The sequence below is a fragment of the Arthrobotrys flagrans genome (assembly GCF_004000055.1).
Source record: "Arthrobotrys flagrans strain CBS H-5679 chromosome Unknown unitig_8, whole genome shotgun sequence".
Lineage (NCBI taxonomy): Eukaryota > Fungi > Ascomycota > Orbiliomycetes > Orbiliales > Orbiliaceae > Arthrobotrys > Arthrobotrys flagrans.
The window spans coordinates 654900-669652 of record NW_027137553.1 but is presented as its reverse complement, the minus strand read 5'-3'; the positions used below and the strand labels follow the sequence as shown (position 1 = coordinate 669652).

General features: G+C 45.8%; 3 protein-coding genes across 3 annotated transcripts; 2 read left to right on the top strand and 1 right to left on the bottom strand.

The window, feature by feature from the left end:
- Window positions 1-1538: 1538 nt before the first annotated feature.
- On the top strand, window positions 1539-4951 carry DFL_006697 (uncharacterized protein; the record flags this gene model as incomplete). Its single annotated transcript, XM_067636164.1, has 6 exons — window positions 1539-1986; window positions 2561-2602; window positions 3125-3466; window positions 3800-4584; window positions 4652-4848; window positions 4912-4951. 6 exons carry the CDS (start codon window positions 1539-1541, stop codon window positions 4949-4951), a joined length of 1854 nt encoding a protein of 617 aa, XP_067487809.1.
- A 2070-nt stretch (window positions 4952-7021) lies between these two features.
- Window positions 7022-11738, top strand: DFL_006696 (uncharacterized protein; the record flags this gene model as incomplete). Its single annotated transcript, XM_067636163.1, has 20 exons — window positions 7022-7081; window positions 7174-7275; window positions 7400-7676; window positions 7787-7860; window positions 7928-8012; window positions 8083-8134; window positions 8212-8267; window positions 8345-8557; window positions 8834-8892; window positions 9004-9131; window positions 9248-9393; window positions 9477-9660; window positions 9748-9956; window positions 10018-10121; window positions 10399-10536; window positions 10745-10930; window positions 11016-11094; window positions 11176-11351; window positions 11429-11502; window positions 11570-11738. 20 exons carry the CDS (start codon window positions 7022-7024, stop codon window positions 11736-11738), a joined length of 2571 nt encoding a protein of 856 aa, XP_067487808.1.
- A 318-nt stretch (window positions 11739-12056) lies between these two features.
- DFL_006695 (uncharacterized protein) lies at window positions 12057-14502 on the bottom strand (the record flags this gene model as incomplete). Its single annotated transcript, XM_067636162.1, has 4 exons — window positions 12057-14066; window positions 14126-14191; window positions 14254-14358; window positions 14443-14502. The coding sequence occupies 4 exons, from the start codon at window positions 14500-14502 to the stop codon at window positions 12057-12059; spliced, it is 2241 nt and encodes a 746-aa protein (XP_067487807.1).
- Between the last annotated feature and the right edge of the window lie 251 nt (window positions 14503-14753).

Genomic DNA, 14753 nt, shown 5'->3' with positions numbered 1-14753 from the left:
AAAAATTTTCAGCTAATGGGGGAGTTTTGGTGCCTGCAGGAAGGGAAGGGGATGCAGCTGTTAGCTCTTCTTTCTCTCTTCTTTTTTTTTTTTCTTTGCTCAATAATATGATCTTCAAAGTTCCCCAGGATTTCCTTTTGAGAAGAACCGAAAAACGGACCGTGACGAGAGACACGATATCCATTTTGAACTTCGGTAGACAGTTTGCCATACTGGACGTCCCGGTTAGCGCTATATCTCCGTAGCCGGACGCTTGGGGGAACCCTGTTTGCGAAGCTAGTGTTCCAACGGTTTTCTCTACAAGTTCGATTCGATTGATGACGATTCGATGCATTGGTTTGGTCATGGCATGTACTGGGCTGAGCCGAAGCCGAAGGTCAGCGGGAAAGCAGTGTTACATGAGATCAAGTGTCCTGATTTGCCCACTTGGACCGAGCATGGCAGAGCAGAGCGCTCTCTAGTTGAAGATGATTACTACTCTTACGACCTATATTACCCATAATTGTGTATTCCCTCCATCCATCTGTAGCTACTAGGAGGGTAGCTAGCGCAAGTGATCGATGTATGCGCGGGTGTGCGTTATACGTGCGTCTTATGTAAACTTAACGGTACCGACACCCGGGGCCGAAAAAAGTTACAAACTTAAATCGAGGAATTGAATACTTCTTACTTATCCATTGCTACCTATTAACCAGGCTGAGTGTGTGGTGAGAAGAGACTAAACTGGGAAAAGTAACGTTGAATTGCGACAATGTTGACTCGTCTCGCGCGGAGTCCGTGACAAGTTACCAAGTCCAGCCCAGTGCCAGTCCTGTCCTGTCCTGTCCAGGGCATGGCATTGGTTCCAGAAATTGCTATTTCCATCCAAGACAACATAACATTTTACTTCTTTTCTAAACTTCCTTTGGGGCTGGTTGGGCTACTTTTTGTTTTGTAACCTTTTTTTTCTTAAAAACAATCTTTTCCTTCCAACGTCTACTGGCTGGTGCTTCCCATTTTTGCCTTTCGTCCTAGGTCCAGGTTCAAAGCTCCTGCAGCAGCGCACGCAACCTTATCCTTTTTCAATCGTTACCTGGAGGATCGAGAGCCCTTTCGCCCGAACCCGGCGCATTTTCCTGGATACTTGCTGAAACTTAACGGATCACGCCGAAGTGGAACGAAACCAACAAACAGAGGAGACGAACTGAAAGAACGAAAGGAGGAAAAGGGAGATAGAGGCCCTTTTCCGCTGCTGTACGACGGCAGCAATAACCTAAAATCGATTTCGAGGTTTAATTTGCGATCGTAGAATTTCGGCCTTGCGGGTAGCTAGAAGAACTAAGATAAACGAGCGTAAAAGAGCGTGAGTTTTGGAACAAAAACTAAAAAAAAAACAAGGAACAAGAAAACCTTAGTATAATTGTCGAAAAAAAAAAAGCGCTTCCCATCTAGCTACGAGATCTGGATATATCGAAGACTACGACAGGAGACGAATAGAGGGACCTGGGAAATAGGTACATTCGCGCAGCTAGGAGGGACAATCGACAAAACGGCTGGCCATGTCGTCGGACTCGAAGGCGACAGCAGTTGATGCGGCATCGGCCAACCGACTCAAACTTGAAGACGATGATCTGGAAAACGACACTCCGATAGGGACGACGACAGCTGGCGGCGCACCCAGCAGCACCACCACGTCGTCCGACGTTGCGCACAGGAAATCCAAGCCGGGAATCAACCGTAAGAAAGGCCTGAGTGCTGGCAAAGACGACGGCGGCGCTGAATCGATTGCCAACGGTGGCAGCAGCGGCAGTACCAATGGAAGCGGCAAACCCAGGAAAAGGAGCGCCGCCAATAACAGCGATGAATTGAACGGACACGAGGAAGTGGAAGACGGACAGGGTGGAAGTGCTCTGGCTGCTGCTCCACCGACGTCTTCTTCACCACCACCTGCTCCTGCGTCATCGTCCTCAAACGGCAAGGTGTTGAAACGCAGGAAGGTCAACCATGGTCTGTCAACCGTCGCTCCTGTATGTGTGCTTCAGGGATTTGGGGGGAAACTGAGAATCAAAATAATTTATCTTCTTTTCTTTAACAAAAAACAAAAATTATTTTGTTTTCTATTTCTCTTGCAATTGTTTTATAAGTTTTCTTTCCCCCCCGGTTTGGAGGGAATATGCAAGAATAGGATGACCCGTTCGTCCTCGCCCTGGGGTTTGAATCTGCCGAACCGACCAAGCGCTTTCCTTCGGGCCAGAGCCGGCCGGAACGAAATTCGCCACCTGAAAGGGTTATATCATACGGCTTTGGGACAACCTCGCTAGTCGGGACGGGTCCCGTTTTCGAGTTTCCGGGCCATGAAAAGCTTGGGATGAACAAACTGTCGCCGGTTTCTTCCTATTCTTACCTCCAAACAACTTTTTTTCACTCATTGATCTTTCCCTCTTTTTCATTTTCCTCCTCTGGTTTCCCTCTTTTCATTACTGCGTTCTTTCCAAACTTTCGGTTTTATGAGCTTTTTTCGTGGTATGAATAGTATACTAACTTGGGAGCCTATGGGTTTTCCTTTGTGTCGCGTGAGTAGCCTGTGTCTACTGTAGACGTTCACATATGACTTGCGATGATGGTAAGTAACCACTGGACAAAGCTATTGCTGACTTTTATTTTTATTTCAAAAAAAAAAAAAAAAAAAAAAAAGAAAAGAAAAATTTATGTTATCCTTATTTTGTGGTTTTATTTTAAACTTCCCATTGCGTGCCTTACCACCGCAGATTTCCTTTTGCCCGTTCCCAATTGCCTAGCCTGTGGTCCCTTACAATATTCTATCACAACAGGGGAACCGGGAAGGTGACAGATTCCTGGGACCGATGGGATGAGAATTAGGCCCTAATGGCAAAGCTTCCAAGAAAAAGCATTGACATCTAGCATTTGTCTACAAACGGATTGTCTCGACGTCTATTCACCCTTCCCAATTCTTTTTCCTCGGAGCTTCAAGCTCTGGATTTTTTTTCCCCTTGAACTTCGCAATTGTTATTATATCTGCCAGAAACTTGCGTAACTAACGTGATTGTAACAACTCTCTTTTTGCGGTTGGGGTTAACCTAAACCCACACCGTGGAAAGGGAAAAAAGAATACTGCTGTACACAGAACGACCCTGTACCCGTTGTGTCAAACGAAACATAGGACACCTCTGCCGCGATGAGGTTCGCGATGCGAAGAGGCTCAAACCTGAGAGGGACCACTCTGCTGAGGAAGCTTCACCTTCGTCGCCCACCAGCCCCAACGAGATGGCTACAAATACTCCCGAAATCCAGGAGATCCCAGCTGAGGATTCCTCAGGTGAAGGTGGTTTGCAGCAGCACACACACCAGCAGAACAAGCAGAACCCGTCCATGCCTCCTCCTCGTAACTCAGTAGCTTCAACGCCTGGCTTACTTGCTCTATCTCCTGTGTCTACTACACAGCGTGCCAATTTACACGCCCAGAACTGTATGTTCCTTCCCACCCCTTGCCTTACCTCTTTCTTTCTTTCTTCTTTCCTTTCTTCCTTTCCTTCTTTCTTTGATCCATTTCATTCATTCATTTCATCCCAAAAGAATTTCTTCTCTTCCCGTGCGTACCCTTTCCCGTTCCGACAGTTGATATGCATGACGATATCTTATTTTTAGCCATGCGCCTCTGGGGAACAAAAAGGTCCACGGTTGGGGCCGAAGAGGGGCGATTTAGCTCCAGATCGGAGAGAATCCCTCTGGTAAAGATGGCTGGCTAACCTGTACACCACTGCACCTTTGTGTTTTTTTGTGGTTTTCTTTTACATTATAGTTATTGGAGTCCCCGATTGGACTGTATCACAGCAGAGCTGGAATCCCTATCACCACCCCATGATGTTTTCCAATCCCGAAGCTGCATCGGAATATGATCTCATGAACGAGTTCTTCCTTGACAGCATATATAATAACGAAATGTTCCTGGGAGGAGAAGGCCTACTCCAAGACCACGGCTTCAATGACAACAATATTTTCGGTGCAGCAGGAAGTACTTCTGGCTCCTCCGCTGCTGAAAATGGTGCTTCCTCTTCTACAACTGCAACCGCAAGCTTAAACGGCCTACGCGCAAACGCCATGTTACCGCAAGCCGCACCTTCTCCCATGATCCGCCCGGCGAGCGTGAAACCTACCCTGGAGAAAGCAAAGGAGCTATACTATCTCACTGCGGCTGATCCACCTAAGGATGGTATACCCGAGGACCGTATGAAGCAAGTCTTGAAAGCCAAGCACGATGCGGGCCTACTCAAGCCGTTTAATTACATTAACGGCTATCGGCGGCTGCAGAAGTATATGGACGATAACATGCAGTCTTCGTCAAAACAGAGAATCCAAAAGTCGCTAGAGAGGTTTAGACCAAAGTTTAGAGAAAAGACTCATCAGCTTACGGATATTGATTTGATATTCGTTGAAGAGTGGTTTGAAAGGTCGTTGATGGAATACGATCGGGTGTTTGCTGCTATGGCTGTGCCGGCCTGTCTATGGAGGCGAACTGGTGAGATCTTCAGAGGCAATAAAGAATTTGCGGAGTTGATTCATGTGCCGATTGAGCAGATGAGAGATGTAAGCCTTCATTCTGTCTGAATTTTTAAATCCTCTGGGTAGCTCTAACACGTTGGCAAATTTCCAGGGCAAGCTGGCGATATACGAACTGATCGCGGAAGATTCGGCTGTTAGTTACTGGGAGAAGTTCGGGGCCATCGCTTTTGACCCATCGCAGAAGGCAATGTTAACGACTTGCTACCTGAAAAACCCGGACCCGAATGCTTCGGAGAAGTTGATACACTGCTGCTTCTCATTTACTATCCGACGGGATTCTTCACATATGTGAGCTCTACCTCGCCTCACTTTACTCACCTAACAAAATACTAACAAACATTCTTTCCGCAGTCCCGCCATGATCATTGGAAACTTTCTACCAATACCCTAAAAGTGCTTTCCTTTCTTGCCTTGCTGTTCCCTTTCCTTAGCTCTGTACTCGATATTATTCTGTTTTGTACCTCGGAAAAAATTGTTTTCGATTCCCACCCCTTCCAACGGACCAAGGCAAGACAAAAAAAAACCTAGATTGCATGAACTCTTTTTGTGCGATAAAGATCTAGCTATAGCATTTCTGGTGTTAATTGTTTTCTGTACTTTCTATTTTTCTTTTTACTTTTTGTTTTATGCCTCGAAGAAGATTAGGTCGCTATACTTGCAGCATTTCTGTTACTTAATTGGCTAATTTGAAGACTCTTTTTCTGCCTTATATTATACAATTCGTTGAAGTTGACCGTATTGGCTGCTATTCTCGAGCTATCCCCGTTGTGTTGAGATTCCTAAAGAGGACGGCTCACAAATACCACACATAGCCAACTTGCGCTTACCTAGACCTTACGATTGCTCCCCATTTGATACATCACGAACTACCTCCCAAACCTCCCTTCTATAAGTTCTTACCATTGCTTTTGCTATCCATCGTAGCCACTTCGTGAAGCTATCGTCGTATACCCTTCTAAACCCAATTGAACAACTGCAGCCTTAACGACCCAAGCTATCTTGTACCCTTACTTTTTGGTTTCCATCACCCCAGCTTCCTACCATCAGCCCATCCCAATGGAACACAAAACGCCCAGTACTGGTGCTCAAATCAGCCACTCCACGGCGGAGAAACGTATCAAACAATTTCTTGGTATGAGACATTATGATTCTACTATCCCGGATGTTGGAATTGGAATCCCTAGGCTGATGGATTCTTTTCCTGGGTGGCGATATCGATGGGCATGAAAAAGTCTCGCTTGACGAATTACTTGGTGAATTAAAGAATTCAGACTCGAATAAGTCCCGTAATCTAAAAAGATGGATCGCAGAGCAGGCGGAGGAGCTGTTACATTCGATTGAGAAATGTGCGAAAAGTAGGGTGTACGTTAAGTCTAAGGACGACCATGCTGGGTTAGATTCGAGAGGTAGGTGCTATGCTGCTTCGAATTGGCAACTGCGATCCAAATTTGATCATTGGGCTAGCGTCTGGCTTCGAGACTACGGCTAATCTTGAAATTTACAAGGCACCGAGCTCTGGAATATGGCTACCAAGCTCCTGAGAAGCGAAAAGCCGTCCGATATCGAAAACAAGAGCACCCATCTGAAACGTATGCTACTGAATCTGGAGCTCCATACATGTTCCTCCACCCTCGGAAACGGAAATGACCCGTTAACATGGTATATTACATGTCACAGTCAGGCACCTCGCCTATCTCACACTTGATTGCGCTCAAAGAACGTGCGGGAGGACAACGCAAGGTCTGTTGTAAATGATCTTTGCCTTCCTTCCTCCCCTTACCTCTCGAATTTCGCCTTTTCTAATGGAACCCTCAAACGGGTCGACTCGGATCGACCCGATTTATTTGATTACTCGCGAATCGATGTTCCTTGTTTCTCACTAATACCTTGGTCCTTGGGATGCAGGCAGCCTACGACTCGTTAAAATCGCCGTTAAAGCCGGTAAAACGGATCTGGGTATGTACAGAACCCTAGCTTTACTTTTTTTCTCTCTCCCTCTTTTAATTGCTTGTCCCTTTGTCCCGCGCACACAATCCGAAATAAAATAAAAAACCCATGCTACACGCATGTCTACATGCGAATCGAATGGGCAGAAAGGGGGATGGTGGTCCAAAGTTTTCCACCCCTCGCCCTCGTTTAATCTCATTCGTTCGGATAACCCCCTCCCCACTTCCCTCTTTCTTTTTGTGTAACCATATATCTTTTTTTGTTCCTGGCTGCATATTTCGTTCGCGACTGAAGCATTTCGGTCTGGCGAACCACAAAACGGGTTATCCGGGAAGCTGGGCCACGCTATGAGCTGCGTTCGGTATAGGCTTGTGCTAATGCAACATTTTTGTGTGAGGTGGGTGTTTTTTTCTCTTCCCTCTTTCCTTCCACTTTCTTCTTCTTTTGGAGACCGAGAGCGAGGGAGGGGAGGGAGGGGAAAGACCCCACTGAAGCTCTGGGTGGTTTGGTTTGAATGTGTATAGATCACAACGATGTTTCACTTGCGGAGTCAGTATTGAGCAATGCCGCGAAGGTAAGTGCTCGTGTTATTAGCTACTCTAGAACCGGATCACTTGATCTCACTGGGTGCCGTATATGTGGCTGATGCTGATTCGATATAATTAGTACATCGACGACCTATCAAAAAATGCAACACCTCTCCAACCGGACGAGGAGGGAGAGAGAATCAACTTGGAATGCGAGTTTCTAGTACAAAGAATCGAATTGGTAAGTTTTAATCTTCTCTCCGACGGAAAGCATATTCCCTCTCCACTTCCCCCCAGGTCAGCCACAATATGCTCGGTTAGATTGAAATAAACAAGTATTAACCATGTTGATGCCGTATGTACAGAGTTTCCTCCAACATAATGTCAACGCCGCCGAACTCATGTGCAACAATACCATGGAACGGTTTTCTCGGGACGAAGGTGCGGCAGGTCTACTTGAACCTAGGATTAGAGAATCGTTAGGGAAGGTCTTGTACAAGATTGGTAAGGATATGGTGAAGCGGGCGAACCTCACGGCTGGGATGGAGTGGCTGGCAAGGGCGTTGGAAGTCGTTGATCCGAAGCACGTCGGGTCGGAACGGTTTGCAGCTGAGCTAAGGTTTGGGATTATGCAAAATCTTGGTGAGTTAATTTTTTTTTTTTTGTCGAGTGATGTTGTGGATTGTTCTCGTGATACTTTTTATGTATAGTTTCAAGGCCAGGATGTTGTAGCTAATGTCTTGATTGTACAGTTCAAACTAGTTTGAAGACGCAAGTACCAAGTGATCTTCGAAAGGCAGAGGAAGTGATGGAAGTGATGGTCAAGGTAAGTTTTCGACTGAACTCGGATCGAATGGTTAACTTCGTCTACGATCGATGCTGACAAAATGCAGGAATGGCCTGAAAGATTGAATGTCCACTGTTTAAGCCTTGATATCATAGCTGCACAGAAACTCGGAGCCGAAGCATATCATGCCGGTGAGCTTGTTAAGTTTGGGGCTACTGAAGCAGGGATTCTCAACAAAGCTAATTATGATTGCTTCTTCAGCTCTTATGAAGATGATGTCTACCATAGCTCTATCTGAACGTTCTTTCAAGGCGTGCGTATCACTATTTACGGCTTACGGCAGCTGTTTCTTTTACGAACGTCCCAAAAGGCTGACACAGGTGGCAACAGGATTGTTGGGAAATGCCACGTGCTGCTGGCGCAGGACTTACAAGGTCGTGGGTACGGTATTCCCGGAGTTTCCTGAAATGTCTTACATTCTATAGAAGCAAGCTCAAGCCAATTGGAAATTGTCATTTCATAGCTAATCAGCAGGGAAACTACATTGCATACGTGGGGAGAGTTTCTAGGCATCGGCTCGCATGCAATGTACTCGATCACTTCGTGACGGAACGTCTGATCCTAGAGGATAACCAAGGATGGATTGAACAAGCATTCGTTACTCGAGTATGGATGATAATTCAAGACGCCCATATTGATGAAGAAGTAATACAAGGTCTCCGGCAACTCTGTGAAGGTTCGTGCACTTACCCTTTATCCTTACCCTTGATCTTCCTTCCTCTTCCTGCATATGATTCCCTTTACCTTGGGACCGCGCCATGGTTACATCTTCCTTTTTCGAAGAATTTATTTACTGCATATGAAATATAGCCAACAAAGATGTGTAGCCACGTCATCTATTCGAGGAAGAGAAAAGAAAATTGCACCTTTGAAGACAAAATACGGTGTGCGGCGTTTAACTAACCTGCTCATTTTATCCCCCTCCTATGGGACCGGTTTAAAACTTGTACAGCTATGTCTAGAAAACTTGCAAAACCCTTGAGCATCAGTGCGACCCATGCATCCCAGATTGTGAGTTACAAATCCGGCTCCTCGGAAAGTTGAATGGAATACAAAAGTTGTGATGGAGGGGTGGACTAACAGTACTTTTTACTAATCACTTGCTTTTTCGACGAGGGATAGCTGCTTTGGAAAGTTTCAGACACCTTGGTAACCGGTGGGCGGTGGCTTGAAGCGATTCAGTGGTGCCGGGTGGCCTTACACCCCATCTTCGGGAGGTCTGGGGAAACCAATACCGGGAAGATTGCCAGGTATGTTATTTCCCCGGGGGGGGGGGGCTCATTCAAGGTTATTTGCCACAAAGTCAACCTGGGAGGCTATAAGTGATGACTATTGCTAACCATGAGGTGTGGCTGCTGCCTGGAAGGCGTTTAATGCACTGTGCTATCGAAGCGCATGACTACGGGGCTGCCCGAGGTGCTTACAAGAGCATGCCCAGCTCGTGTCAAGAAACAGGTTCAACGCAGTTTCTATTGTTCAAAATTGCCCTGAGGTCGTTGGATTTGGAGACTGGTAATTATCACTGCATTTCTACGATAGCCAGATTTTAGGTTCAAGCTACGTGATGGTTTGGTGCTGACAGGTTCTATATTTAGCCAAAAGATGTCTTGACAAAGTCTGCAATGGACCAAACAAAGATACAGCAATCCTCTATTCCTGTGCTTTGGAGGCACAATCTATGGGTAATAAGGATATAATCTTGAAGGCCCTGAGTCAGTTACTAGAACAGGCAGATACAACGGCGCCACCAGAAGGCGTCAATCTTCCTGCCATATACGGGTATGGAAATTACACCTAGTATTCAACTACATAGCTTCTATGCTTGTACATGACACTGACTTTATCACTTACCGGGTTATTCGGTAGAACTATGATCCGGCTGATTTTGTCAGATATACACGATAACAAAGCCGTTGAAAGTGGGAATTTGGATACTCTGTACTCCGTATTCCAAAAAGGTATTCCCTGGAACTACATCCTGAACAACTATAGTTGGATTGTTAAGAAGTTTTTGGAGGCAAAGATTGAACCTGCTGACTTGATCGATCCTACATCCAATAGCGTTGAACAATGCTGTAAGATCAAAGACATCCGAAACTGTAGCGGATGGAACATCGAAGTCTATGTGGAGTACAGATGAGTACGATTGGTTCTCCCGCAACTCCTACAATCTAGCTTTAAGGGCCCTCCAACATTGGCCTCCGCAGTACGCACTTCATTTCTCACAGCTTTGTGTTCAGGTATGTCACTAAGCCACCCTTTCCTGCCGCTTTCCCTTTACATGGACCATGGAACTAGAGTTCTATCTTGCATATCTCTGTCCTAAGCTTGCATATACCCCCGAAGAAAACTTGCCGTAAATCTTGTACGCACTTCAGAGGAAATACTTCCCATCGGTCCACCATATTCTCTAACCCCTGTACTTCGTCTCCAAGCTTCTTCAACTGCCAGATCTGTTGCTAACCACCGTCATGCTGTGTTCCCATTCCTGCCTTCGGTTCGACGGTGATTCAAAAGTTTATCAAACTATACCCGCCAGAAAACTGTTCAGAAGATGAAGTTGAGGATTTGAATTTACGGCAGTCGTTTTGTGATTACATTTGTGCATCAACATGTATAGCTTTGGCAAGGAAGCAGGAGAGGATGGAGGATCAGGTACGTAAAAAATGCTTTGTTGGATAGGGTTCACTATGTACTCATGCTGTGGAACGAGAAAACGTCTTCCCCGTCGTTTCGATAATTTCAAATAATCACAACTTCGAACGTTTTCGAGACGGGAATTTCAGAGATGAATCGAGATTTGAGATCATGCTAACCGTTAACTCTATTTCCCAATGGATCCGGAAACGGTCCCTCAAAATAGTTACGACATTATGGTGACGCACGGAAATCAATCATAAGCTTTCGTGAGATACGTGAAAAGTTACATCCTCGGTTGACAGAGCAATCACAAAAGGACTTTGGAGAAAGGTATTTGGGCTTGTTGGGTCATGAATTTGAGGCCTGTGTGCATTTGGAAGTGTGGGATGCTTTGTCTGGGATTGTTGAGGTAAGAGGTTTTTTGGGGGGATCTCTGGGGTTTGGTTGGGGGTGTAGGAGTGTCACATTCTAATGGTTGGCTGTGGGTTAAATAGGAGGTTGCGAAGTTCGGTCAATTACAACCATTGAGGAGAATTGGTGATATGATCTTGTGTGCTGATGCTCCTACGGCAAGTATGTCCCCCGTCCCCCCTTACAATCCTCGATCAGTGACCGAATGAAAGCATATGGCCATCTTCTAACTTATGGAATTAGCCTTCCTCCTCGTCTTGGAAAATCTGATCAACCATTCCCTCCAAATCGAAAAACACAAAATCGACAAGATTGCCAGATGGATCAGGGTACTTTTACAGAAGTCTCTAGAGGGCGATCTTGGCCGTGCCGAGAGACTGGTTTACCAGGTTTTGGATATTTGTAGACGACAGGCAGTGGTAAGTGTTAGCATGCTTTTCCCTCTTGTTCTTTTATAGACGCTGCTTTGCTAATGATTGTGTCTGATATTTCTCAGGGAAACGAATACCCCCAAGATGAACTCGAATGGATTGCGGCTTCGCTTTGGAATTTGGGAATTGATAAGAATTGGTACTTGTCTCATTTCAATACTCCATATTAAATGTTACAGTCTTACTTACAGATAGTACGATTATAGTGCGGGCGACTACACTGGGTCGAAAAAGTGGGCAGAATTTGCTTTGTCAGTGGCGGGTTTCGTCAAAGATGGAGGGCAACTTGAAGGTTTACTGCAGGGGAAATTTGCAAACCTACGAACTGCTTGGGCTAAGATCCTGAAAATTGGGGACGTTTGTCGTTTACGTTGATATCCCGATATCCTCGTGGACAGTCAATCATTGGATTTTTCTCTTTTTTTTTGCTTCCCAAAAGTATATATATCTTTTGCTCAGTCTTTTACTAAGATACTCCTTTCCTTCATTCTTTGCGAGGTTGATATCGGTTTTGGACCTGTATGATATCATACCGATCCTAATATTCAGAAAAATTTGATCATTATTCTACACCAAAGGAATCGCTAAACCAGACGGGTCATAGAAAAAGAAGGTCCTCCGAGGGAAGATAGATCCCACGAGATGCACGGACACCTCTCCCCAGTAACAGAAAAAAAAAAGTACGAAAGCCAATCACCTAACCTTAACCTTCCCCATAATCGTCGGCGCCCCTATCTCCACCGCCTCAAAGTCCTTCATCTTATTCTTGATAATCCCCAACAACTCCCTACTCGAATCTTCCCTACACCTTAACACCAAATCCACCCAATCATTACTTAAATCCCAATACGCCGTCTTAAAGCTGACGTAAGTCTCCCACAGCGCCTCCTTGGGACTAACCGCCAACTGAATAAAATATTCAATAACCGGCCAAGTCTGCTTCGCCGCCTCCAAACTCGTAGTTTCCCTAAAATACCCAAACCCGCACATAACGTCCGACCTAACCTGACCCGCCACATCCGCCGTCTGCACCAAGAATTTCGCATTCTTGTTCTTAACAGCGGATAAATACGATATCACCGTCATCTCCGACAACTCCAACCCCACTTCAGCTGCAATCGACGAGTCCAGACCGACCCTACAATCCGACAAGTAAGATTCAATAGTGACGGTGATAGATTCCATCTGCTTTGCATATCCCGTAGTACCGTACCACTCCAGTGTAAAAAATTCAGAAATCGGGACTTTGAGATCGTTAAAGATGATTTCGGTAATTCGTTTGGTGATTATTCCCGCCATATCCACGAATCCGTCTACGACGCTTCCCAGCGACTGTTCCAAGTGGTCTTGGGCTTTCTTTGGAAGCGCGTCTACTAATCGCGATTTTAAGGCTTCGGTGAAGACTGCACAGCGGGCTTGGTCATTAGCCACAGCCATCATCCATTCGAATAAACCTTTGGGAATGGTCTCTGGTTGTTCGAGGTATGCATCGACTTCCTTTCGTGTCACGTCTTCCCACATCGATTGACGTTTCTTGAGTAATACGGCGCATTCATCGATTACGCCTAATAAAACCGAGACTTTTCCGGCGTCGGAAGCGACGTCTATTTGTTGGTTTATCATCTGGAAGGCGATGATTGCGCCCTGCAGGATGAAGTTTCCGGATTCGTTCGTATCAGGTGCTTCTTTACGTTCTTGGAACTCCTTGACGTCGGACTGGTTGACTGAGTTCATCCATTCGGTCATCTTGGAGACTATGATGTTGAGATACTCCTTGACTAGGTCTTCTTCGGGGACGCCGAGAACGGGTGGGTCGAGGGTGTTTCTGTCGACTTTGAGTTGCTTGAGACCTTGGTTGTATTGTCCTTTCCAGAGGATTATCTGGAGAAGACCTTGACCGTCTAGATCTTTGTTACCCACAAGCTTTGTGATGAATTCGTGCATCTGACCGTGGTAAATGTTGAGGTACGTCTCGAATATTTTCCATTTCGGAGGGACGAGTTTCGTTAGAAGGTCCTTTACGACGAAGAGATCGTCAAAGTACCATTCGAAGGAGTCAAGAAGCGTGGAAGAGTCCTGCTGGAAGAGTTCTTCTGCCTCTCGAAACTTTTCTGCAACGGAGGTTTTGATGCAGGCTATATATCGTTTCTTGTATTCCTTCTGTTGCTTCGAACCGACGTTGATGGATTTGAAACGTGAGACGAGGTCTGAATGCTGTGATGTGGCGTCTTGGAGGGCTTTTAGTTTACTATCGGCTGTTTCTTCGGCTTCTATTATCTTTGCGATTCTAACAACCAACGAAACGTTCCTCCCACGGACCATATCTAGCATACTAGCAAAGAACAAATCAAGCCGACTTTCAAATTCCGCTACCGCATCATCCATAACAGCGAAATAGTTTGAAAGAGTATTACTCGTGTCGTCCGTTGCTCTAGTAGCCTGGAAGATAGCGTCGTCGCGAAAATCACGGAGGGCACCGAGTTTGTAATGGACTGGGAGAAGGTTGGGCATTTGACCCATTAAACCGTCTTCGGTGTTATCGTCGTTGAGCATTTGTTCGATTTCTTCGATGTTCTTGTTGAGATTTGCGAGTCCGGTCATGATTTCTTCGACCTGCGTGAAATTTCGATGGACGCGGGAGACTTCGTTGATGAGCGGGAAGTCTTTGATCATCGTTTGGGCTTCGGAGCAGAGTCTGTCGATCTATTACCGGGTGATTTAGCTTCACTCTACGTGGGACCTTAGTAGGAGAGGGGGTATACCTTGACGAGCTCTTCTCTGATGAGATTGACGTCCTTCTGGGAGTCTTCGACAGCTTTCATGCCAGCCTAGTCAGTAATAGTGTTAGTCTCTGAATAATTCGTTAAACGCAATTATATAACATTCCCACCTTTGTGACATCCAGCTGCAGCTGGACACCAGCTTTAAGTTGAGCATCGATGGCAGCTTTGTCGGAGGTGTACTGAGCTTTCAAAGCTGATATCCGTTCGAGATCCTAGTATGCAAGCTAACTTTAGCGTGGGCTCTTCCCAAAGGGAGGTAATAACAACATCGAAATGTGAAAGAAAACTGGTCATACATCTGGATGCCGAAGAGTTTCGGCAAGCTTGGCCGTGCCTTTAATCTGAGCGTCCTCCATATCTTGATTGTGGGTGGAGGGAGATCATATAATATCTGGGGTATTACGTGGAGCGAAAGAAGGATATCAAACGTGGGCTTTTAAGACGATGGTAAAGAACGTAGCATCTTCGAGCGCAAACGAAGAATTAGGAATCGGAAGATAAAACAAGTGCGCCCAGACGCATGGCCGGCCGGGAGAGCAGTCTAGACTTCGAATTCGACGGGGGATAATGGAAGTGGTCGGGACGGTGGTGGTGATGGTGGTTTAAA